This window comes from Ictalurus punctatus, chromosome 16, assembly GCF_001660625.3.
Source record: "Ictalurus punctatus breed USDA103 chromosome 16, Coco_2.0, whole genome shotgun sequence".
Taxonomy (NCBI): Eukaryota; Metazoa; Chordata; class Actinopteri; order Siluriformes; family Ictaluridae; genus Ictalurus; species Ictalurus punctatus.
The window spans coordinates 21,625,583-21,650,424 of record NC_030431.2 but is presented as its reverse complement, the minus strand read 5'-3'; the positions used below and the strand labels follow the sequence as shown (position 1 = coordinate 21,650,424).

At 40.6% G+C, this 24,842-nt stretch overlaps 2 protein-coding genes across 4 annotated transcripts in view; one reads left to right on the top strand and one right to left on the bottom strand.

Moving 5' to 3' along the window:
• Positions 1 to 14,064, top strand: part of antxr1b (ANTXR cell adhesion molecule 1b) — a 31,889-nt gene extending 17,825 nt beyond the window's left edge. Inside the window, exons 12-18 of the mRNA XM_017488879.3 lie at positions 695 to 869; positions 995 to 1,090; positions 2,423 to 2,464; positions 4,510 to 4,611; positions 5,170 to 5,343; positions 8,204 to 8,284; positions 11,191 to 14,064. Of these exons, the coding sequence (XP_017344368.1) occupies positions 695 to 869; positions 995 to 1,090; positions 2,423 to 2,464; positions 4,510 to 4,611; positions 5,170 to 5,343; positions 8,204 to 8,284; positions 11,191 to 11,619 (1,099 nt within the window). The 3' untranslated portion in view covers positions 11,620 to 14,064. The remainder of the gene's footprint in view (positions 1 to 694; positions 870 to 994; positions 1,091 to 2,422; positions 2,465 to 4,509; positions 4,612 to 5,169; positions 5,344 to 8,203; positions 8,285 to 11,190) is intronic.
• The window catches only part of aak1b (AP2 associated kinase 1b), a 28,999-nt gene continuing 17,165 nt past the window's right edge, over positions 13,009 to 24,842 (bottom strand). For 2 of the 3 annotated variants that reach the window (XM_017488876.3, XM_053686666.1), the window contains exons 19-21: positions 24,227 to 24,337; positions 23,515 to 23,616; positions 13,009 to 16,361 (exon numbers count right to left, since the gene is read on the bottom strand). In XM_017488876.3, coding sequence (XP_017344365.2) covers positions 15,790 to 16,361; positions 23,515 to 23,616; positions 24,227 to 24,337 — 785 coding nt within the window. In that variant the 3' untranslated portion in view covers positions 13,009 to 15,789. Of the gene's footprint in view, positions 16,362 to 22,705; positions 22,958 to 23,514; positions 23,617 to 24,226; positions 24,338 to 24,842 lie in introns of those variants that run through there. The other variant, XM_053686667.1, reaches the window with a different exon arrangement.

Genomic DNA, 24,842 nt, shown 5'->3' with positions numbered 1-24,842 from the left:
AATAAAACTAGAGATGCACCGATACTAATTTTCTCAGCCGATACGGATAACCGATTGTTCGGAGTGATATCGGCCGATACGGATAACCGATACCGATAGGTCTACCTTTTATACCTTCTACCTATGGTAGAGCATCTACCGTACAAGTATGTGTATGTTGTTACTATGGAAACAATGACGTATTAGAACGAGCACGTTGATATAAACCTGCGATCTTGTCTTGCAGCCGGCACGGCTGTCAGGTATAACGTTCAAAAGTTTGTGACCAATCAGAATCAAGAATTTCTAACAGCACTGTGTTGTAAATATTAATAGATGTTTGTGTGAATCGTGTCATTCGGTAGCACGCTTACAAGATTTTTTTTTTTTTAACAGAATTTTTTAACAGATTTCTCAGTATAATTCATTCTTTCAGAGATAGGACTATTTTCAAAAGGAAGAAAGTCTTGTTTTATTTTAAAACATTTATTGTTAGAAATCAGTAAGTGTAGTTTCATTTTTATTTTATTTTTTAAAAAGATGTTTTACAGAATTTTACCACTGCCCTTAGACGTCCGTTATAAGCGAGTTTTTTTCACAGCTTTTTCTTAGTCCATGGAAATGTATCGTAATTCTTGCTTGCAGTAGTGATCGCACACATATAAAGATGGAGTATTACCTTAATGACTGGTTCTTCTTCTACCTCTCACTGTAGATCTGCCTCTCTCTTCGTCAGTCTGAATGATGGCATCAGTTTTATCTCCAGCTCAGTCAGTATCTCAGCACACGGCTGTGTGAATACACTCCCGACTCTCAGCACATCCACTAGCACAGCGATCACCACTGTCATCCTACTGGACAATAACCTTCCTCCACCATCAGTCTGTACAGTCAGTACACACACACACATGCGCACACACACACCCACATACAAACAGTATCTAGTATCTGTGGGTCTGATATGAATATAGGCATCAGTGGAAATGACCGTGTGTGTGTGTGTGTGTGTGTGTAGATAGATGGGACGGTGTTAGCCATTGCGCTACTCATCCTGCTGCTGTTGGTGATTCTGAGCCTGATTTGGTGGTTCTGGCCGCTCTGCTGCACTGTGGTAAGTTCATCTCTCTCTCTCTCACTCTCTGTCTCTCTCTCTGTCTCTCTCTCACTCTCTCTCTCTTATAATATGTTATAATACAATAATGAGGTATACTAGTTGTGTACAACTGTTATCGATTTGGTGTCTGAGCACGACTGAAGCGCCGAGCGCTCTGAGAATCTGACCGTCGCCGAAATGTTTACGTTTGAGGCTACGTTCACACGTACGGCGACTCGCAGAAACAAAGCGACCGGAGACCATTCATTTTCAATGAGAGCTGGCGACCTCTGGCGACATGAGTGACAGCTACCGTTGGAGACTAGATGTGGGCGTGTCCAGCGAGGCCACAAAGTTGAGAAAAGTTCAACTTTATGCAAATTTGGCGCGACTTGGTGCAGCAACTACGGATTGGAATGAAGACAGTACAACGCATGTGATCCGTGAGCCGCCTGGCGTGAACGTACCTTGAGCTGTCAGTCATGTTCCTTACCATTTCAGTGATTTGCAGTTGGTTACAAGGTCCCACCCCTTTGAGAGCTCTCCCAATCATTGTATAGAGAAGCTGCGTATCAAAGCGAGACAAGCGAAGAGCACACTGTTTAATAAACAATAAAAAATAAACATTTAGTAAATCATTTACCCCCAGAGACACAGTGCTTGTGGGTGTGGCTCAACATGACGTATTAAAACCTTGTTCTCCAATGAGCGCTAGTCTTTTCTCCTATGAAAACACAGTGCACTTGAATCCGCCATAGAAGCCCAGTGAAGCCATACCTCCATAAATGGAGATCGATCAGTGGTGCTTCTATGGACTTCAAATGAGATTTTCACGCAGGATGCGCTGTCCACTGAAAAAAAAACAACAACAACAATTTGCCTTAAATAAATGAACAGTGCAGTAATACAGTGAGATATTTCATATTGCTAAAATTTAATTTCTCCAAGACACACCAGTAAACAATAAAAAATAGTAGTCTAAGCTACGGAATTAAAGCTACGGTATGTTAATCCTGAAAATATTTTGCAAAAGATATGGATGCTACGGAAAGTCTGTGGTTAGAGTAATATAGACCTAATACACTAAGGTTCTAAAACTATTTTCTACCGTGACTAGGTCATCATAAGGCAGATCACACGTTGTGTCTTCTCTTCTTTTTTTCAATTAACAACCAATAACTATTAGCAAGAAGACTAAAACAGAATGTTGGGAAAGATGAAAAACTGAATCTAGAAGAAGTCTTGAAAAGGTTGTATGCATTAATGCTAATGTGGTAATAATAAGAAAAAGGATCCTCTGTTATTGTCTCTCAGCTGAATCACACTGAAGTCAAGTTTTCATCCCAACAGGTTATCCATGAACCACCTCCACCTGTAATACAGGAGAGCTCGGTGAGACGTCTCACACACACACACACACACACACACACACACACACACACACACACACACACACACACACACCACCGTAGCCACTCTGATATAAGCATCAGCAAAATCCTGAGATGTTCTTAAACCATAAAAACAAACTGAAAAACCGAAAAAGAAACTCCAAATCTTTGTGAAACTCCAAAACAACAACAACAACAACAACAACAAAAACCCTCAAATGAAATAAAATAAAAACCAGTAGTTACCATTCCAAACAAACAAATCAAACCATCTGAGAAAAGACCTGCTAATATAAAACAAAGCTCAGAGCTCTGAAACTGTGGAAAGGCTGGCAGTTTTATTAGTTTACACATCTGCATATGAAATACAGTGAACACCAAAACTCAAAATGACAAAACTGAAGAAAAACACACACACACACACACACACACACACACACACACACACACACACACACACACTCTCTCTCTCTCTCTCTCTCTCTCTCTCTCTCTCTCTCTTTTAAATCACAGCATGTGAGTAGGGCAGTTTGGAAAATTCCAGTTTGCACATTTATTTGTCCTTTCTTCATCTAATGCCATTTTCAGATGGTTTTATCGTTTTTGGGTTCCTTTTCGTGATCGCTCGCTGCCTCATAATACTTCTTCATCTGTGCAGTTTTACCAGCAGAACTCACTTTCAAGCGTAGCCCTATAAATGTTCTGGGTTTGTTAAATTTATTTATTTATTTACTTATTTACTCTTTCAAGGCCCACCCTGATTTACAGTCTGATGCATTTACAAATATGTCAGAATACGGACATTTCACTTTTCACTTTCACTATTTTGGCACCGTGAAGATGATGAACTGAGCGAGAGATATTTGAGAAAAGAACCGCATGCGTAAGTTTGGAATTTATCGATTTAATAGTCCAAAACCTCTTTATAAAGATGAGTTAGAGCGCTAAGTGCTCGCAAAGCCACAGGATCTTTAAAGACAGGAAATTCCAGAGGCAGAGGTAAAAGGACATAAAAGGACATAAAATGACTTTTTACCCTTTTTTTTCTCATTTGTTTTGACCAAAAATTTATTGCACAAAGCTTTAGATCTTTCTTTAATACAATCTTGTCCATTTCCCCTGGGATGAATTTGCTCAGCTTCCATTTTCCATGACTTTAAGTGTAGAGCATCAGAAAAGCATTATATCAAACCAACTTCACATGACTGTAGGATGCAGATACAGAGGTTGACTTGTTATTAGAACACCTGCTGTCACACAATTGAGCTGCAAGTGCACATTCATGTAATACACACTTCTGAGGCCGGCCATCCATGAAGCCATTTTCCGTACCACTTATCCTACACAGGGTCATGGGGAGCCTGGAGACTATCCCAGGGAACTCAGGACACAAGGCGACGGGGACACCCTGGACGGGGTGTCAACCCATCACACAACACAATCACACACACTCACACACTATGGGCAATTTGTAAATGCTAATCAGCATACAACACATGTCTTTTGACTGGGGGAGGAAACCGGAGAACCCAGAGGAAATCCCAGATGCACGGGAGCTCCACACACCCCCCAACCCCCAAGGTGCAAGGCAAGCATGCTAGCCACTAAGCCACTCTTCAAAAAAACCAAAAATCTCACTAGTCTGCTCAGTGTTTCTGGTTGGAGGATTAAGTACTGAATCAAATGAATCAAAACTTGAAATGTTTGATTCACACTTAGTTTGAATATGGTGCTTGTAATGATTTTTTAGAAAGAATCGTATCTGTAAAGTATATCAGGAATATTACGGCAAAAGTGAATCCCTAATTCATTAGTAACACGGTGAATCACTAATGCAAGATGTTCAACATAATCGTATACATAAAATTGAATTTCCAATTCAGTGAGGTTGGGAAGAATCAAATCGATCAAACGAATCACTAATTCAGTGTGTTTCATGAGGTTAAAAGCAATCATATTGGTAATGTAACGCATAATAAATACAAATAAATACAGGTTAACTGATTCAGTTTATCCTTCCGAACTACACCTCTCTCGTATATAAAGGATGAAGAGGAGGATGATGACGGCTACCTAAAGAAAAAATGGCCGACGGTGGACGCGTCCTATTATGGAGGAAGAGGAGTAGGAGGCATCAAACGCATGGAGGTGAGGAAGAAGTGGAAGGGGAGTGGTTGATATTTTGAAACTGAATTAAAGCTCTGTCTCAAATACAGATGTTCTCATTAGTCTGCTCAGTAGCACAGTTCAGATTTATTTTATGAGCATAACACAACTGTCAAAATATTAAGCTCATTGTTTAAATGTATACCGTAAATACATATTCTGGCCATTTTTTGGACTTCATTAGGTCCGAGTTTGATAACTTGAAAACTTTACAAAGCGAAAAACTTTACACAATGGAAAACGAAAATATGCAGAGCCTCAGCTATGCTTCATGGACCCCTGGGGATCCTCAGACCCCAATTTGAGAACCACAGTCATCTGGGGTAGGACATTTGTTGCCAATGCTAGAACTGATCGTGTTCATTGATAAATATAATCCATTTCAACACTGAGAAATTTGTTAGATGACTGGGAAAAATAAAGCATAGTTGGTTGTACCAACTTAGTTGCATAAAACTATTTAATATGATTGTAAGTGATATGAGAGTAATTGTGTAATTCTATATGTGTGTGTGTGTGTGTGTGTGTGTGTGTGTGTAGGTGCGGTGGGGTGATAAGGGATCAACTGAAGAAGGCGCAAAGCTAGAGAAAGCAAAGAATGCTCGAGTGACTTTGCCTGATGTGGAGTACGAGTTTGAGTTTACACCTTCACGCACGCTCAATAACGGCATGCGCAAACCCATCTCTGCTCCTAAATGGTACACACCCATTAAGGTAAAAAAAAAAAGAAAAAAAGAAATAAAAAAACATACATACATATTTACATTTGACATTTTTAGTAAATAAAGTGACTATATAAAAGAAAACCTTATTCTTCTGCTGCTGTAGCAGTTTATAGTGAGGAACTTGAAACGAATCAATGAATCGTATAAAGCAAACAACAAAAGTTTGATTCGTTTGAACATATAGTTTTAAAGAATTAAAGCAGTAAATCGAATCAATAATACAGCAATTTCAGGGATGTTGAAATGAGTTAAATCATTCAATTGAACCTGTAAAACAGCAGGTTCAGGGAAGTTCAAAAGAATCAAGTCAGTAAATTGAATCATTAGAACAGCGATTTCAGAGATGATCAATTGAATCAAATCAGTAAGTTGAATCACTAATACAGCAAGTTCAGGGAAGTTCAAAAGAATCAAATCAGTAAATTGAATCAATAATACAGCAAGTTCAGGAAAGTTCAAAAGAATCAAATCAGTAAATTGAATCATTAGGCCAGCGAGTTCAGAGATGTTCAAAGGAATCAAATCAGTAAATTGAATCGTTAGGACAGCGAGTTCAGAGATGTTTATATGAATCAAATCAGTAAATTGAATCGTTAATACAGCAAGTTCAGGGAAATTCTAAAGAATCAAATCAGTAAATTGAATCGTAAGGACAGCGAGTTCAGAGATGTTCATAAGACTCAAATCATTAAATTGAATCACTGAAACACAAAGTTTAATTACATTTAAAAGAATCAGATCAGTAATGTAGGTCATTAATATAACGTGTTTCTTTTTAAAAGTGATAGCTCAGTCGTTAAGGAATTGGACTACTGATAGGTAGTCAGAAGGTCATGAGTTCAAATCCCAACAGTACCAAGGTGCCCCTGCCCTTGAGCAAGGCCCTTAACCCTCAACTGCTCAATGTTATAAATGAGATCCATGTAAAATGTAATGTCCTTTTACTTCTGTATGTGGCTCTGGATATGGACGACAAATGCCATGAACGTGTCCACACTTCACTTGGTTACAAAGTCACCCTAATGAGCATGTTGTATCCTAATGAGCATCCTGTAGGATGGCTTCATGGAGAACAATCATCACTGTTATCACACACAGAAACAGGAATGTACATGAACAGTATGTAAGAAGAGATCAGTATAGCATAACCGTATGACAGTGTGTGTACAGAGCGGTGATGTGGCGTTCCAGAGGAATCAGAAAGTCGTGTTGTCTCGTCATTCGTCTCTCAGCTGCACTGAAGCATGAGATCACAGTCATTCCAGTTTAATCTGAAACAGACACTGAACTGAGCTCAACTTTGTGCAGATGGACTGAGTGCTTACTACACACACTCCTCTTCAACATGAAGCATTCACATGAAGCATTTTAGAGGGGATTTGACAGAGACCGAGAGAGAGCGAGAGAGATTTGAGATAAGAAATATTTCCTGGATTTGTAATAATCTTGAAAAACTTTTTATTGCCATTTTTTTGGATTATTGCCATGTAAGGAATATGCCTAGTTTAGTAAATAAAGTGACTATATCAAAGAAAACCTTATTCTTCTGCTGCTGTAGCGGTTTACAGTGAAGAACTTGAAACGAATCAACGAATCATTTAAAGCAAACAAAAAAGTTTGATTCATTTAAGCATATAGTTTTAAAGAATTAAATCAGTTCAAATGAATTAAATCTTTAAATCGAATCACTAATACAACTTAAGGCTTCTGTTTAATTTTTTCTGGCCCAGAAATGAGCTTAGCCCCTACTCATGCTCTGATCCGTTTTCTTTAAACTCCAACCCACGACGCATACGTGGTGTGAACAGAGTAAGTGGGGTTGTTTTGATGGGCCATGTCTTTCCTCTCTCAAAAGCACACATTTCTGAGTGATTTTTACAAAATATATATATATATATATATTTATAACTTTAATTCTTTTTTCATCCCTTTCTACCAGCATATGATTTTTTTTTTTTTTTTTTTTTTTTTGGTCAGTGCATGCGCATCTAGTTGTTTTATTTTGTATCCGGTTTCCGCTGGAGGATAATCGACAGGACACAGATGAAAGTGTGTGCAATCTGGAAGTGTTCAGCATTGCAAAGCGGCTGTGCAAAACAAATTCCACACACACACACACACACACACACACGAGAATGCTGAGGTCTTCTCTGTGCATCGTCCTGTTGGCCTACTTTGAAATTCACCACAGTGTAGATAGGTTCTCTAGTGAAATTAAATTGACATGTTTATGATGATGTCACTGACTATATGTTACAAAGTCAGATTTGATTTGATTTGACAAATAGCACTGGCAAATTAAAAATGGATAACGTTAGAGTGAATATTTCCTCATCCACAGCCAAGTCGCTATGTAGTGCACTATATTGTAATCGTGTCCTAAAACTGTATAGAGAATATCCATCCATCCATCCATCTTCTATACCGCTTATCCTTTTCAGGGTCACGGGGGAACCTAATAATAACCTAATAGTCCTAATAATGCAAACAGAATACCCATAATGCACTGTGGTGTCTGAAGATGCCACATGGTCTACAGCAGTGGTCACTAACCCTCTTCCTTGAGATCTACCCTCAGGTTTCATCTCCGACCAAAATCTAACACATATTTTAGTTGATCGAGAACTTCTTAAGGCAATGATTAGACGGTCAGGTGGACACGATTATGGTTGGAGATAAAGTCTTCAGGACGGTAGATCTCCAGGAACAGGGTTGGTGACCACTTGTGAAAAGTTATGATCATGTATGATGTGGGACACGCCTACAGCGTGCTGATGATGACGCTGTGTTAACTGTGTTAACGTAGTGAACGTATCTGTTTAACGAGTCTTAATTGTGGGGTCTTTCAGGGAAAGCTGGACGCTCTGTGTGTGTGGCTGAGGAGAGGATACGATCGCGTTTCTGTGATGAGGCCCAAACCTGGAGAAAAGGTGAGGAACTATTACCAAATCCGATTCACGAATTATCCATCACATACTGATTAAGTGAACACATCTACAAAAGCGTGTACGCCAGTGTTCGTAGTGCCTATGTGCCTAAAACCCTATGAGTCCTGTATGTTCTGAGGCCATTTTTAACGTTGGAAGGTTCTATATTCCCGACATCCCATGCACTCAGGGTTCCGAGATCCCTAGATTTCCAGACCACCATACGTCCTACTGTATGTTTTCAGGTTGTATGGTATGTCCATAGGCTATTTGTTGTGTCCCATGGTTCTACGTTCTCATGCTTCCTATATCACGAGCATCCTTCCCAATGATGTACGGCCTCTGTGTCTTCCCTTCCCAGGGTCTTTGATCCCTTTGTTTCTGAGATCACATGTTCCCTCGCTGAAAATTTCTAGGAATCAAACATATGTTCTCCGAGTCCTATATTTCTAGAAGCATATATTCCCAGGGCTCCGTATTGCTTGCATCTTATACTCCCATGGACCTGATTTGTTGTTCAGTCATAAATGAGGTTCAACCTACATAGTTTGACAAAAACAGACAGAAAATACGTTCGAGCAGGTTCTGGGTTGTAAAGATAAACGGCAGAACGTCTTTGCCTAATAACATATTGTACAAATATACACACTGAATGCTAGATGCCTTAACAGTCCAGCTTTTATTTCTTTGACATTCACTCCCCACTGTGACTCTCAGCAGTCTCTTATATAAAAGTGTTGCAGAAACAGAGCTGAGGAAAACCATGCCGAGTCAGGCGCAATCAAGTTATTTAAGAGTGAATTAACTGACTGTCTTCCTGACTCTGCATGAGAAGGGTTTGGAGGAGAAACAGAGTAGAAAAAGATTTACAGATGTTGGGAAGAAGAGTGCCAAGGACTGGAGCAGACTGGTAATGGCTCTCCTCTCTAAAGGAACGCAAATAATTCTCTAAGGGAGATCTGCTGAGAGCATTAGAGCTGAGCACAGAAAGACAGCAGGTCTGGAGGCAAGCGTGTAGATGGGGCGTATTTTCACTGTAAACAAGTCTAAAAGATAAAATCTTTCCAAACCGAAACGCAGAAAGGCTTCCCTGAGACGACATAATGAAGATGAAGGTGTGTGAAAACAGACAAAACATACAAGCAGAGTTTCGTGAATAGAATACAAAAGGGAATGTGCGCTTTTATGCGTTTTATTGAAATTGAACTCTAAAAGCGCTGCAGCTTCCAGTTAATTCCACTTTAGGTACCACAGGGGATCACAGGGTACCAATAGTTTCGATTCGGACTTTCCTTCGATTGATCATAACATACGAACGTTGGTAAATTGTGCTTATTTTTTAATGCACACAGATATGAAGAAATGCATGAGAGAGTGAATGCTTATTGTAAATAATTATATATATATATGACTTTCTGTAATTAAACAGGACCCAAAGAGAGGAATTAGAATTCCACATGACTTCTCAAAGTATCGTATATCAGAATACTAGTCTGGGATTATTATTTCAGATTATTCCAGATTATTATCAGTATTTCCCATCTCTACCACCCAGTTCTTCTCTCTTATTAGTTTATACTGCTGTCGGACTCCTAATCCCCAATCCCACCCCGCGACCCCAATTTTCACCCATGTACCGGCCAATCTGGTTTTTCTCCCCCCTTTGGAGCGGTTTGTAAGGAATCTAACCTTCTGTTTACATCGAAATTTAAAGTACAAAAAGACTCAAATATTCATCCGATGGCCAGTTTCTAGAAACCTCTCTGACTGCTGACCAAACTGAGACGGTATGTGTCTTCCACTCCCTTCTCCAGTGCCTCGCCACTTGACGGGTGTGTCTGTCTACAATGCAGGACATGAATAAACCTGTCAATCATGAAACCCCAGCTTTCAAATAAATGGTCTTCTTATTCAAGTAGGCTACTCTTGTAAACTTAGTTCTAAAAAGGCATTCTGAGTTAAATATTTATGTTATCTGTAAATATAGAGGTGAAACACCCAGAATTAGCTCCAACATGCTTCAGAGACAGGTTGGGAAGACGGTTGTCATCCAAACTGAACTATAACCTGTGTGTTTCATCTTTGTATTTAGAATAAGAACAGAATAACACTATATGGATAGATAAAAGTTTGTGGACACCTGACCATCACACCTATTGTATACTTTTTCCATGTATGTATGCTCCATTCCAGAGTTGGTCACCTTTTGCTGTAAAAATATCCTCCACTCTTCTGTGAAGGCTTTCTGCTAGATTTTGGAGTGCGTGGATGTGGGGATTTATGATCATTCAGCTGCAAGAGCTTTAGTGAGATCCGGCACTGATGTTGGGTGAGGAGGCCTGGGTTCACTCGGTGTTCCAGTTCATCCCAAAAGTGTTCAGTGGGGTTGAGGTCCGGGCTCTATGCAGGACACTCAAGCTTTTCCAGTCCAACCTTGGCAAACCATGTCTTCATGGAGCTGGCTTTGTGCATTGACATGCTGGAACCTCTTAGTTACAGTGAAGTGAAACTGTAATGCTACAGCATGCAAAGACAACCTGTAGAATTGTTTGCTTCAAATTTTGAGGCAACAGTTTGGAGAAGAACCACATATGGGTGTGATGGTCAGGTGTCCACTTTTGGACATAGAGTGTACTTTATTTTAGTAATAAGTTGCTGAGAAAACCTGTTTGGAAAACTGACTTCTAGTCCAGAATGCTTGTGTTTGGATGTGCCTCGTGCCATTTTATAGACCCTCTACAGGCCACAGTAGATCCTGGGGGCGGAGCTTCTTAAACATTGGTGGGGATAATTCATTTCAAATCCACCTACGTGTTAGAGAGGAAACGTTTCACAAGGTTTCAGAAAGTAGTGCACAGTAGAGTGAAGATGAATATGAGCTCTTAAGTTTGTCTTATTTTTCCACTCAGGGTCGCTGTATGAACTTCACCAGGGTGAAATCGTACCCTCCTCCTCGTTATCCACACAATAACGTGAACAAGAACAAAAACAGCACCGGGCACATCTACAGTTTGCCCCTCAATTCTACCCCACCTGCTCCAAAAGGCAAACTGCCTCCCACCCCAAACTGTATTTACTCTCCCCACTCTTCATACCCCGACCACTTTTCCTACCCCTCCTACCCTTCACACTCCCCGACCTCCTCTCTTCCTCCTCTCCCCTCCACTCCACCCCCTTCTGCCACCACTCCGCCTCCATACTCTCCACCCCCTTCTCCTCCTCCAAGTTTTCAGACTTCGACTTCAATGCCAGCTTCCTGTCAGGCTCCACCTCCTTACTCGTCTCCATCCATGCGAGCTCCTCCTCCATCCCGCCCACCACCACGTCCCTCCATCTAAATGGGAGGGGCTACTAAACTGAGGCAGAAATCGCAACCTGTGCTTCTTTCCTGTTCCAAACGTGTCCACGTGAACAGCTAGACGTCGTCAGATGAGTGGAACTTATAAACAACTTCGTCCAGCATTTTAAGAAGGAAACTGCAGCAATGCATCCTGGGTACGTTATGCTCCTGATGATGACAGGCATCTAATAACTAAACAGGAATGAAGCGTAGTGTGAATGGGAAGATTTTTTTTTTTTGGAATCATGAGATCTTGATCTGGACCCTTTGGGGGGGAAATGATTGCGTCATCACCGTGTTTCTGGAAGTGTGGAATGGAGAGTGGATTGGAACTAAGAAATGTGGAACATTCCTGATTAAGCACATTGATGGAAAATGTTGTGAAATTTGGATTCTAACTGCCAGCTAATGATGTCACAATGTTACAGCAGCTGACCAATCAGCAGCTTCGCTTAATCTCATACGAAGTAGACCTGCACAAGCATTACAGTCCTATTCTTCTTGCATTTCCTTCTCCACTCGTTCATTAAAGCTTTCATTCCTTTTCTTACATTATTTTCCTTCACTCTTTTTTTCCCCCTCCATTCTTTCAGCACAGCCTTGTTTTTCTCCATTCTTCATCCCTGCATTATTTTCTCCCGACACTTTTACTTCCATCTCTCTCCTTTTGATCATCCCTCTATTTTCCCTTACTTTCTTCCATTCGATCGTTCCTCTATTTTTCTTTCCGCTTCCTTCGACCCTGCGTAAAGTTTTTTTTTTTTTTTTTGTCCTTCATCTTTTTTTCTACCTTTCTTTCTTGCGATCATTAAGAGCATCAGCCGTCCTCCGCATCCCTTTGCACTTGAGTAACCACAAACTCGGCTTTCTACTTTCGGAACAGTACGCATGTGTTTGCACAAACGTTTGCTTTGAAGTAATAACGACGGGAGAGAATGATGTCAAGGTGAAATGAGGTGTTCATTTTGTATAAAACGGGAGATTTTAAATGTGTATATACAGCAGTATCGTATTTTGGACAGAAACGCAATAAACGTTGGCAGATTTTTCTTTTAGTTATTGATAATGTTACATCAAGTAATATAATCATTAATGAATTGTTTCTGATATTTGGGTGGTCATGTGAGAAATTGCAGCGGTGGCGATCATCGTCAAAAAATTCATTTCCTTATTTCTGTATTTTCTGGATGTAAACTTTATTTTGCTTGTGAGAATACGATTGTAGCTCTTTCTATGTGAATTTTTGGGGGCATTAAATGTAAACACGGAGCATGTTTTGTACATTCTAACTCTACCTGATCACACAATTCACCATGTAACTGTACACAGCAAGTACAATTTTCTTTTTTTAATAAAAAAAAAAAAAAACATTTCAAATAAACCAGTCTGTATTTTTTCATGCTTTTCTTTAATATTTAGACACCAGTTTTATCCTCAGTCTCATCTGTCCTATATAAACAGATGTCCAGACATGCATAGAGAGACAGACATAAATGACTAACAGGTTCTGTCCTTTCTGTGTGTAGTTCATTAAGCTCCACTCACTGAGTTTACACCAGTACGTGCAAATAAAACGCGGAGCAAAGTGAACTCTTCTCGAGCCCGTGCTGACACAGCAGGTTTCACTCTGAGACACTTACGGTTTAAATGACGTAAGAGTGGAAACGGAAAATTCCGGAAAGCCGGCAGACGCTTACGCGGCCAATGAACACTGCAGGAGAAGCAGAACTGAAGCCAAAACTTCTTCATCTTCATACACTTTCACTCACAGTATAGATATAAAATTATTTAAACAGTACAGCAATGAAGAACACACTTCATATTCACAAATAATAACGTGCACTTACTGAGCTCTTCATCTGACGATCTAACTGAAGGCAAAAAAAAAAAAAAGTACCAGGATCTAAAACCTAGAGGTTGCTTTAAAAAGGTCTAATCTATATAACTTGGTTAGCTATCTAAACATTATACCTTGAATAATATTCTCACTGCTGTCTCCACTCATCCTGCTCCGCCTTTACAGTTTCCCTTTACAACTTCTGCTGTCTAACAATGTCCTCATTATTCACTGTAGAGGTATAATAGGGTTAATGACAGTACTGCATCCATGTAGTTTGTGTAGTTTGGATAACACATTTGTAATTTTCTGGCTTGCATTTTCTTTTAAAGAAAGGTTTGTTTGTTTTTTACAAAGTGCATGTTAATGAGACATTAATACTAGAGTACAGAATGCATGACATTTGAGATTTCATGTTTTATCAGCCTGTTTAAACATTTTCATATAAATGCAACAATGAAACGCAATCTTTTGAATCATAAAATCTGTAACCACATTCTGAATCAAAATCTTACGGCTAAAAATCTTACAGCTTTGCACAGTAAATGGATCCAGAAAGCTGAAGGGCAGGACCAGGGGACTGGCTCTAGAGAGATGAGGGAGTGGGGCCTGAGGAATAGCTACCAAGAGTTGAGGGGTGGGGCCAGAGGAATGATGCTAAAGAACTGAGGGTGGGGCCAGAGGAATGATGGTAAAGAACTGAGGGGTGGGGCCAGAGGAATGATGCTAAAGAACTGAGGGTGGGGCCAGAGGAATGATGGTAAAGAACTGAGGGGTGGGGCCAGAGGAATGATGCTAAAGAACTGAGGGTGGGGCCAGAAGAATAGCTACCAGGAGTTGAGGGGTGGGGCCTGAGGAATGATGCTAAAATCTGAGGGTGGGGCCAGAGGAATAGCTACCAAGAGTTGAGGGGTGGGGCCAGAGGAATGATGCTAAAGAACTTAGGGGTGGGACCATAGAAATAGCGCCTAAGAACTGAAGGGTGCGGTCAGAGGAATGGCTCCAGGGAGCTGAGGGGTGGGGCCACAGGAATGGTTCCAGGGAGCTGAGGGGTGGGGCCACAGGAATGGTTCCAGGGAGCTGAGGGGTGGGGCCACAGGAATGGTTCCAGGGAGCTGAGGGGTGGGGCCACAGGAATGGCTCCATGGAGCTGAGGGGTGGGGCCACAGGAATGATGGTAAAGAACTGAGGGGTGGGACCACAGGAGTGATGGTAAAGAACTGAGGGGTGGGGCCACAGCAATGATGGTAAAGAACTGAGGGGTGGGGCCACAGGAATGATGGTAAAGAACTGAGGGGTGGGACCACAGGAGTGATGGTAAAGAACTGAGGGGTGGGACCACAGGAATGATGGTAAAGAACTGAGGGGTGGGACCACAGGAGTGATGGTAAAGAACTGAGGGGTGGGGCCACAGGAATGATGGTAAAGAACTGAGGGGTGGGGCCACAGGAGTGATGGTAAAGAACTGAGGGGTGGGGCCACAGCAATGGCTCCAGGGAGCAGGATTTGCAAGCAAAAATGACGATTCCTGTGTTTTTTCATTCAAGCATGATCACAGGCAGCTTGTGAATAAAGTTGTGAATGAAAATGCAAAACTGTTTTACATTTTACATTCTAATTTGAATTTTGAGTTGAGATGCGTCCTTCACATTCTCCTACATTTATGCGTCGAGTATATATCTAAATACTGCTGTGGTTATACGGATAAGCAATAATTTACCGATGTAAACACACAGGAAAAAGAAATACACTGGAGGTGCTATGTCTAAAAATGCATTAATACTTGCATACCTTTAGATCTGGAGGTTTACATGAGAAGTACAGAGGAAATAAAGTGCTGCAGAGAGGAAGAAGGTAGTCGAGGTCTCCTACAGTCCCCGCACATCACGGGGATAACCTTATGCCTGAATCGTGCGGTTCTGTCCGTGTTGTCAGGTACCTGGTAATAATCACTTCCACATTATTATTCCATTGAAGACCTATTTTCAGTTCATCAAACTTGATTATTATTATCATTTTTTTTTTGCATGAGGAAATCTTAAACATAACAAGTGCACACGGAGCCTCCTGCCCAATGATGTCACTGCTGATGTCAGAGAGCTTTTTTAGAGACATGGAAACTCAAATCTGACTTGTTGATATGACTAAATTGGTGCCGGAGAGAACCGGGCGCTCCAGCTGGCACTATCTCCGTAAAACAAACACTAATTTAGTTGCATCATGTTCGCTGTGAATAGGCCTTTACTCCTGCAAATCTTTGCTAACTCACTTTGGAAATCTGGATAGTAACACTGTGAGGGAGTGTGTGTGTGTGTGTGTATCTCTAGAACGTTAAGGCTTCTCTTGATGACACTTGGGCTGAAATGGTATTCTGACATCCAAAGTCCAGGAATAAAGTGGCCCAACAGAGACAGAGCCAACCGCAGCCTGCTGTCCCACACTGGACACGACACGGTGCGCTGTGATTGGCTGCTGTCCCACACTGGACAAGACACGGTGCGCTGTGATTGGCTGTTGTTTGACACTAGACGAAACACAATGCGCTGCGATTGGCTGCTGTCCGACATTAGACGTGACACGGGGCACTTTGATTGGTTGCTGCCTGACAGCGGAGACCTGTGCATGGTGCCCTGTGTGCACTGGATGTGGGCCAGCACGATGCGCTGTGATTGGCTGCTGTCCTACGCTGGATATATCATAGTTCGCTGTGATTGGCTGCTGCATCACTGAGACATTTTTACGAGGACCAAACGGAGCCTGGAGGAAAACGTCTTGCTGCTTCGAAGGGAAAGGCGCGAGGGAAAAAACGTCCACGGAGGAGACGCTAGCGAAAGCTTCCTCCTCCTCCTCCTCTTCTTGTTCCTGAGCTCCAGGTACGTAACCGTTCATGCTGATCGGCTCACCTGCACACGGCACAAGAACAGAACATTTTATTTTCTCGAGATTGAACAGACAACAAGTAAGCCACCTTGTTTGAGGCTATTAAATTGATGTTTAAAGGGATTTCAAATATTCACTTTTATCATCCCACACACAATTCTAATGACTAGATAGAGACACGCACTACATCAGTACTCGAACAGGAAGCAGAGCTCAGCTTATCTTAACTGGAATCAGAGACCTTACTGGCATACGTTAAGCCCATTTGAAATATTTTCGACCAAATCTACGTAGTTTAGGACAGATGTTGGTTTTGAAAACCCTCAAATTATCTCTATATTTAAATAGCAAACAGCTTGATGTGGCAGTTTCACGTCAGACCAAATACGAAACGCTTTTTTACCCTCATCAAGAAATTAGAGCACATTTGCGCTCTTATATTTAACAATTCAGGAACATTCGCCTGTCAGATTTTCCACTCGGATGATCATCTGTTTCTTAGAAGAATGTGCAGATATTAATTTAATCTCACGTTTAATTTTTTTTTAAAAAGAAAGAAAGAAAGAAAAAAAAAAGACAGTTAACAGGAGTTGTAAATCAGCGTGACATCATCATAAATCTTACCTGGAGAAGATGAGGCAGAGACGGCTAGTCAGAGTAGCACGAGAGCAACTTTTAGGTCTCATACTTTCATTTCTGAGACTGTTAATGATTTCTTGTCTGCACTGTAAGTGTGTGCTGCTATAACATAAAATATCCTTCTATCATGGCTACGTACATTTTTATGTCATCACGTGTAAATAAGCAGAATTATGAGACTCTTTTCTACTCCTTGCGTGTTGTATATTTCGGGGTACTGCACAGCGGGTTATACCACAGCTCTGTTGCATTCTCAATTCTGATTGGTCAGAAGGTGTTGATTAAGTACAGAGCACCACACGACAGACGGTGTAACCATATGAAAATAATACACGCTTGGGAGTCGCACATTTTTGTGGTTTATAGTTCAATTTAACGTTGTGGAAAGCATGAGAGACAAGTTAGTTCCTGTAATCACTTGCGTTATAGCAGTCATTCCCTCACCGGCCTCCATCTCTCTCTCATTTCATTTGTCACTGTACTAAGAAAATGGAAAACAAACTTCTGTCATCAATCAGAACACCGTGATTGTTGCAAAGCGCTTACAACTGAGACTCCTTCAACTAAAACGTCACGATCATCAATGATTACTTTTTTACATTTGACTTTATTAAATCTGTTTCTTATTAGACTTAGATTATGAGGAGTGTTTGTGGTACCCGTGTATGAGCTGTTACTATAGAAACAATAACGTATAAGAATGCGCGCATTAATTTGATCCTACAGTTTGTGTTACAGTCGGATGTACTATCCAAGCTGCGCTGTTATACAAAAAGAATCCACGCTTTTTGACCAATCAGATTCAAGCATTCAACTGCAATAAGAGCTCGAGTGATTGATCGGTTTTTATGATTAACTGATTGCTGGAATCGATTAATCTGTTATCGGCAAAATCACCACCAAGAGTTTTTTTACCGATTGGTTGTGTCCGTTGCCGGAGCGGCTGAGAAGGGTTCGCGGTCATTATACGATACGAGAGCGGCCTCTGGAGGCGAAATAAAAACTATCACTGACTAATTTTGTTGTGTTATTTGGAGTGTTCTTTTGATTAATTTTGGACGTCTCTATTTTTATGTTATTTGGAGTGTTACATTTTTGTTCAGTTTGGCTATAGATCTGTTATTTACTTTAATATTTATTAATAGTTAATATATAAATATTTATATATTTATTTCGTTTAAAACCATACAGTACATTTTCATGGTACAGTCAGTACTGTTTATTTTTGTAATAAAAGTTCAGCAATATTTTATTCTGAGTGGTCTGTTTTCATTCAGTATTTCATTCAATTTAAAAACGGTTAAACCGGTTGATTAATCGGTTATCTGCAGGTACCACCCGACTTAGTTATCGGACGTCAGTAAAATCCACTCGGCCAACCTCGAACTGAAACGTGGTATACTTTTCTATAACAGCAGCTCTGACAGTAGTTCCAGCTGTAATTCAAACGACAGGTTAAGATGAATGTGCTCGTTCTAATATTTGATCTTTTCTATGCTAATAACTTACATAAGGACTTGTACGGAAGCTGCTTCACATGAACAGACTCATTTTAATGCGTGTATTTGTTGAGATGGCGAAGAGATGACGATTTAGCTTTTATGGAAGGAGCCTCCCGTCTCGGTCAGAGGTAAAGCTGCAGCAGAGGAAAGGCATGGCATGACAAGCTGCACTGTTTGTCTAATTAACTTCAACACAGAGAGAATAAAAAGTGAGGGGATGGCCGTTCACAGCTAATACAGCGCAAGCGATAAACAAGTACTGACTTGTTTCAGAGATGAACCACAACATTAAACATAACTATAAACGGATAAAAAGTACACGTCGTTCTTGAATAAAAAAAAATAACTAATAATTGTTGCCATCTTTCTACGGGAAAAAAAAAAAGAATAATTAGAGGAAATGTACCATTAACTTGTCTTTGTGTAGTGTTACTGTTGCAGAGTGAGAAAAGAGATTTGCTTGCACTAATGAACACCACTAAACATTTATGTTGCACATGTACATGTTTATTGAACACGCTTTCTTCGTTTTTATTCTCTTTTAGACAAAAATATAGAAGGTGCACATAGAGTCGTCTCCGCTGTAACACACGGGTTCGGGATTTTGCTACGGTGACGATCTGACCCCCCCCCCCAAAAAAAAAAAATAAACAAACAAAACAAAACAAAAATAAACACACAACTACATCATCTGAGCACATAAAAGGAATTGTGGGTAATCTCTGCACGAATACACAAGTCTGAACTGCGGCTGCAAGGTGATTGAAGGACAGCGGTGTGTTCTACGCTGAAACGCTGAGATTGCATAGGGGTTAGCGGCGTTTCCTACACGCAACTGTACAGAGCAGGGAAATATGAGCTTCAGGCTTCATCAGAAAAATAGAACGCTAAATCAGGATGGTCCTGCGCCTGAGCTATGACAGGGTCTGTAATTATCCGTGCACACTACAGCAGAGGGAACCGTTTAAACAGGCAAAACACTCAGCACGTTCATTCACATTAATCAACGCTGATTAGCGGCTCGCCCGGCGATTCGAGTACGGTTCGGCATCGCTCACGAAATCATTCACCTGGTTTATTGAGGACAAGTAGGATAGAGGGATAGAACGATGAAACACAGGGAGAGAAATAACAGAAGGAGGGAGAGGATATGAGGAGATAAGTAGAGATCTGGGAATAAAAGGAAGGGAATGGTTTCGAGAAGAGACAGGATGAGGAGCAGGGGAGATGTGGAGAGGAACAGGAAATCGAGACTGGGAGGCGAGACGAGAGAGAAAAGAAGCAAAAAATGTCCTGTGGGAGAAAGAAGAGAAAACAAGGGAAGAGAAATGTGCGAAAAAATAAGAGAGAAGAGAGGAGGAGAAGAAGACAGGCTAAGAGAAGGAGAGAACGTGAAAAAGGGGAGACAGAGTGGACAGAGGAAGGAGAGAAATGAGAAAACAGGAAGAAGAGAAATCAAAATGGGAGAGAAATAAAAGGAGTTTCATAGCTGAGCCTTCTTGGCAGTTAGGAAGAGATAAAGAGGGGGAAAAAAGAGGAAAAGAAAATAGGATGAAGAGAAGAGAGATTGTGCTTTCAGCGGACGTGTTTATACTGGACCCAACTCTTAGAATTGCCATTTCAAAGAGAACAAACACACACACCCACGTACACACACACACACACACACACACACTCGGACGCACACACACAGCTGACTGAAATCTTTGTCACAAGCACGTCTTAATGTAAAACAGTAATCTACAACACTGTCATGCTGAGATATGTGTGTTTCTAGGCATCAGCATGTCATTATTAAATACACACATTTGTATAGGTCTAGATCGATCTCTCTCACACACACGCACACACTCTCTCTCACACACACGGAACTGCTGCAGAAGTAGAAGTCAGACTCCAGGAAACTCAAACAAATATTTTCCACATTCGCATAAACACACGGGGCTCAGAAACACCAAGCGTGTGCCAATATTCCATTTTCATTTCACGATCGTCGCTAAAGTTCTTATCATGGCTTTGCGAGATCGTCACAATATTGTGTTTTAAAAAACAACAGCAAAAAAAAACAAAACAGGCTCCATGTATCACTGTAGATGTTTCTATTGTGCAGCATCTTGTTCTGGTGGTGAAGGACACATTCACTGCTGAGTCATACTGTAGATCTCCATATTTGGCCCCTATCGACATATAGACTCCAACTGATTTGCTCAGTGTGTGAGTGTGAGACTGACTGACTTACTGTGTGACTGAAGGAGTGAGTGAATGAGTCACTGACAGACTGGCAGTGTCAGTGACTAACTGAGTAACTAACTGAGTGACTGACAGAGACTGATAGTAACTGACTGAGACTGACAGTGTCTGACTAACTGAGTAACTGATAACTGAGTGACTGACAGAGACTGATAGTAACTGACTGAGTGACTGTGACTGAGACTTAGTGACAGACTGTGGCTGACAGTGACTCACTGTGACTGACATTGATGAGTGACAGATTGTGACTGACAGTGATGAGTGACTGACAGAGACTGAGTGACAGATTGTGACTGACAGTGACTCACTGTGACTGACATTGATGAGTGACAGATTGTGACTGACAGTGACTGACGTACTGACAGAGTGACTAACTGAAAGAGTCAGTGACTGAGTGAAATACTCAGTTGATGAAAGAGCCAAGACAGATGAAGTGACGCAGGAAACTGAACGAGTGATGTTGAACTGATAGCTACCAGTAATACATGCACAAGAGAATGTCAGTACATTTTTACATGGAGTATTTCGCCACTGCACTTGTGTTTGCTGTTACTGCTCTACCTACACGTTCAGGATATACTTCCACAGATGAAAAGGGAATACCTGTATGGCAGACAAGTGGCCTCACAGCACTCTAATATTGCTATTAGGGCTCTAATATGGAGATCTGAACACTGCATTTAATTTGCCCAATAAGAAGACAGTTTCCTTTATTTCACCTTCCAAATGCTGCCTACCTCAGGAGCCAATATCGTGTCCATGGTAACAATACTGTCTGACAATATTGCAATATATCATATAATCAGTTATCGGCACATGCATACTCAACATACGTGACAAAGATATAAAGAATTCTTCTGAATAATCTATGACTCATATACATACGTTTATATCTCACACACACACACTCGTTCACTAACGCTCTATTCATTTTCACATAGAATCTTAATTAGGCATACAGGAAAGATCTTGTTAAAGTCTATAATAATCTATAATATCACTACAGTAACGACAGTAAGACTCTCTTTACACACACCACTGCATACAGCGCAGATACACTGCTCATTTACACTTACAGCTTCACACACACACACACACACACACCACCTATTTACATCAGTGAGGGTGAAGAGGGGGTGGACCATGTGGAAACAGAGGGAAACGAGTGGGAAGAGAAAGAAAGAAAGAACAGGAGAGGAAAAATAACGAAAGAGAGAGAAGAATGAGAGAGAGAAAGAAAAAAAAAATCAGAAAGAAACTAGAGAATAGGGAAAAAAGATGAAGAGAAAGAACAAAAGACAGAAAGATGAGAGAATGAGTGAGAGAAAAAGACTGAACGAGAGACAGAGACAGAGAAAGAAAGAACCGAAGGAAAGATTAAAAATAAATAGAGGAAACACGAGAAAGAAGCTAAGAACGAACGTGAGAGAAAAAGGGGGGAAATAACAAGAAAAGGAACAAAAAAGAGGAAAGAAAAAAGAGATAAAGTTAAAAAAAAAAAACAAGTGAAAGAACAATAGAAAGAATCACAAGAGAAAGAATGAGAGAGAAAAAAGAATGAAAGAGAGAACGTGAGAAAAAGAATGAGAGAAAAAGATCAAGATAAAAAGAAAGAAAAGGAATGATGGACAGAAAATGAAAGAACAAGAAAATGAAAGCGATAAAAGTGAGAGAAAAACAAAAACAAATAAAAGATCATGTACAATAAAAATAAATATTATAAATAGAATTCAATTTAAAAAATGATTTAACAAATAACAGAAACTATAAAGTGCAGTGCAAGTCTGAGACATGATAAGATATAAATGTCTTCAACACACACACACACACACACACACAGAAACCCACAAATAAAGCAGGTCTGTGATGAAAGAATGAAGAACAGACAAAATGATGAACATGAAGGAAGAACAGATGAACCCCAAAAATGAAGAAGAAGAAAAAAAAAAAAAAAAAAAAAAAAAAACTCAGAAGAGGGTTGAGATGGAGAGATGGAAAAAAAAAGGGTGAGCAGCAGGATGGAGGCTGAAAGCAAAGCAGACAGACAGAAGGAAAGATAGATGGAAGGATGGATGGATGGATGGATGGATGGATGGTGGGAGGGATGAAGTGAGAGATTTAGACAGAGAGTGTTGAGCTCTACAGGTCGATGAGCTGATCCACCAGCAGCAGTGAACAAGCCAAACTGGGCAAACTGGAGTCAGAGCCAGTAGCGCTGTGGGAGGAGCCTAAAGAGAGGGGCGGGGACAATTTGGGTGGGGTAAAGTAAGAAAAGAAGCAGGCAGCGAGAAGAACAAGAGGAGAGGAAACAAAAAATCAACAAATTAGACAAAAGTAAGCAAAGGTATGGGGGGGAACCAAGGGAGGTAAGAAACAAGTACAAAAAAAGGATGTAAAAATGCAAGAAAAAAATAGAATTAGCATGCGTTAGCGTTAGGAAGGAGGGCAGGAAAGAAAAAAAAAAAGAACGAGGTAGGACAGAGGAAAGGAGGGCAGAGAGAGGTAATCATTAAAGAACAGTTCTTGAGTAAATAAAAAATAAACTTTACTCAACTAACAGAAATCTGGAAACTTTTTGAGAACCTTTTTGTAATCAGATCTGAAAGTACAGGGAGTAGGGAAAGATCTAGAACTTTCCATTAATTACAAGGTTCCTCATGTTCTTAACTGTAAAGCGGCGGGATTCTTTTCCTTTGGTCTAATTTGGTCTCGCACACCATTCGCTACACGTCAATGCAGAAAACAAAACAGAGAGGCATTTGAAACACAGCCGTACTCTCTTTACCTTGAGATGTTTTCGAGACACGCACTGGGATCGGGTCAAACTCGTCGTCTGCGCTTTTGTCTGAACCCGGCGGCTCAAAGCCAGAGATCAAGCAAGTCGAGTCTGGAAAGGAAGCAAAGCAGCAACATGGGGGTTGACGAAGAAAAGGAAGACGAAAGACAGAAATGTTGGCGAGGTTTCGGAAAAGTGGAGTCGACAGACAGAGATGCAGACATTCGCGTGTTTACCAACGACCACGGTCCCCTCTGAAAGTATTGGGACAGCAAGGCTAATCCTATTTTCTTCACTATACGTTGAAGACACTTGGATTCGACATCAAATGATGAATGTGAGACGACAGATCAGAATTTCAGCTTTCATTTCCTCGTATTTACATCTAGACGTGTTAAACAACCTATACTACGGCACTTTTTGTTCGAACCCATGCGAGTGATCAAAAATATAGGAACATGCGACTGATCGGTGTTTCTTGCTGCCCAGGTGTGCCCTGTTAAACTGACTGCTTATAGAATGAATAGCTCTGAATGCACTCTTGGCTGGAGCCCTAGTTTTCGTCTGTGAAGACTGCATTTGGTGTTAAAATGGATAAACCAACATGAAGACCGGAGAGCTGTCTATGGGAGAAAAGCGAGTGAAACAAAAGAATTTGCCTTGCTGTTCCAATACTTTTAGAGAGGACTGTACTTGAACACTGAATAGTGAGCAATCGTACCGGTCATGCTGTGGGCAGATCCTCCTGACACAGGTGCAAATTCGTCTAGACATGGGGCAGGGCCAGAGGAGAAAGGACTGCCCAAGAGAGAGTCTTCTCCACTCAGAGTGTCTATCACAGAGAGAGAGAGAGCGAGAGAGAGAGAGAGAGAGAGAGAGAGGGAGAGAGAGAGGTGGTCATGGGCGTTTAGAGGATTTAGATACAGCATACTGCAGATATATATATAGTTATTCTGTAAAACAATGATGCACATCATTTATAATTATCCTTCACACATTTCCCTTTGTTTGCATGGAAACAGCCTTCTTTTATAGGTTTATTAATGAAGCTAATTTCAGCAATTTCAATATTCTGTTCACCCTAGATACCAGAATCAGTTACGAACATAAGAGGAGGCCAACCTTCACCAAAAAAATTTTTTTTAAATGAAAAAAACCCTTTGGCCACTAATCTGTGAAGATCAATAAGATGGAAGTAAATAATGGTGATGAGCAACTTTAATATCCTGAGCATCCGAGTTATTTTTCTCCTAACGAATTTCTTAGACAAATTAAACCGCATAACGTCTAATGTTGAAAAAATATTTTGACTATTGTTCCACTCGTGCTAAATATCC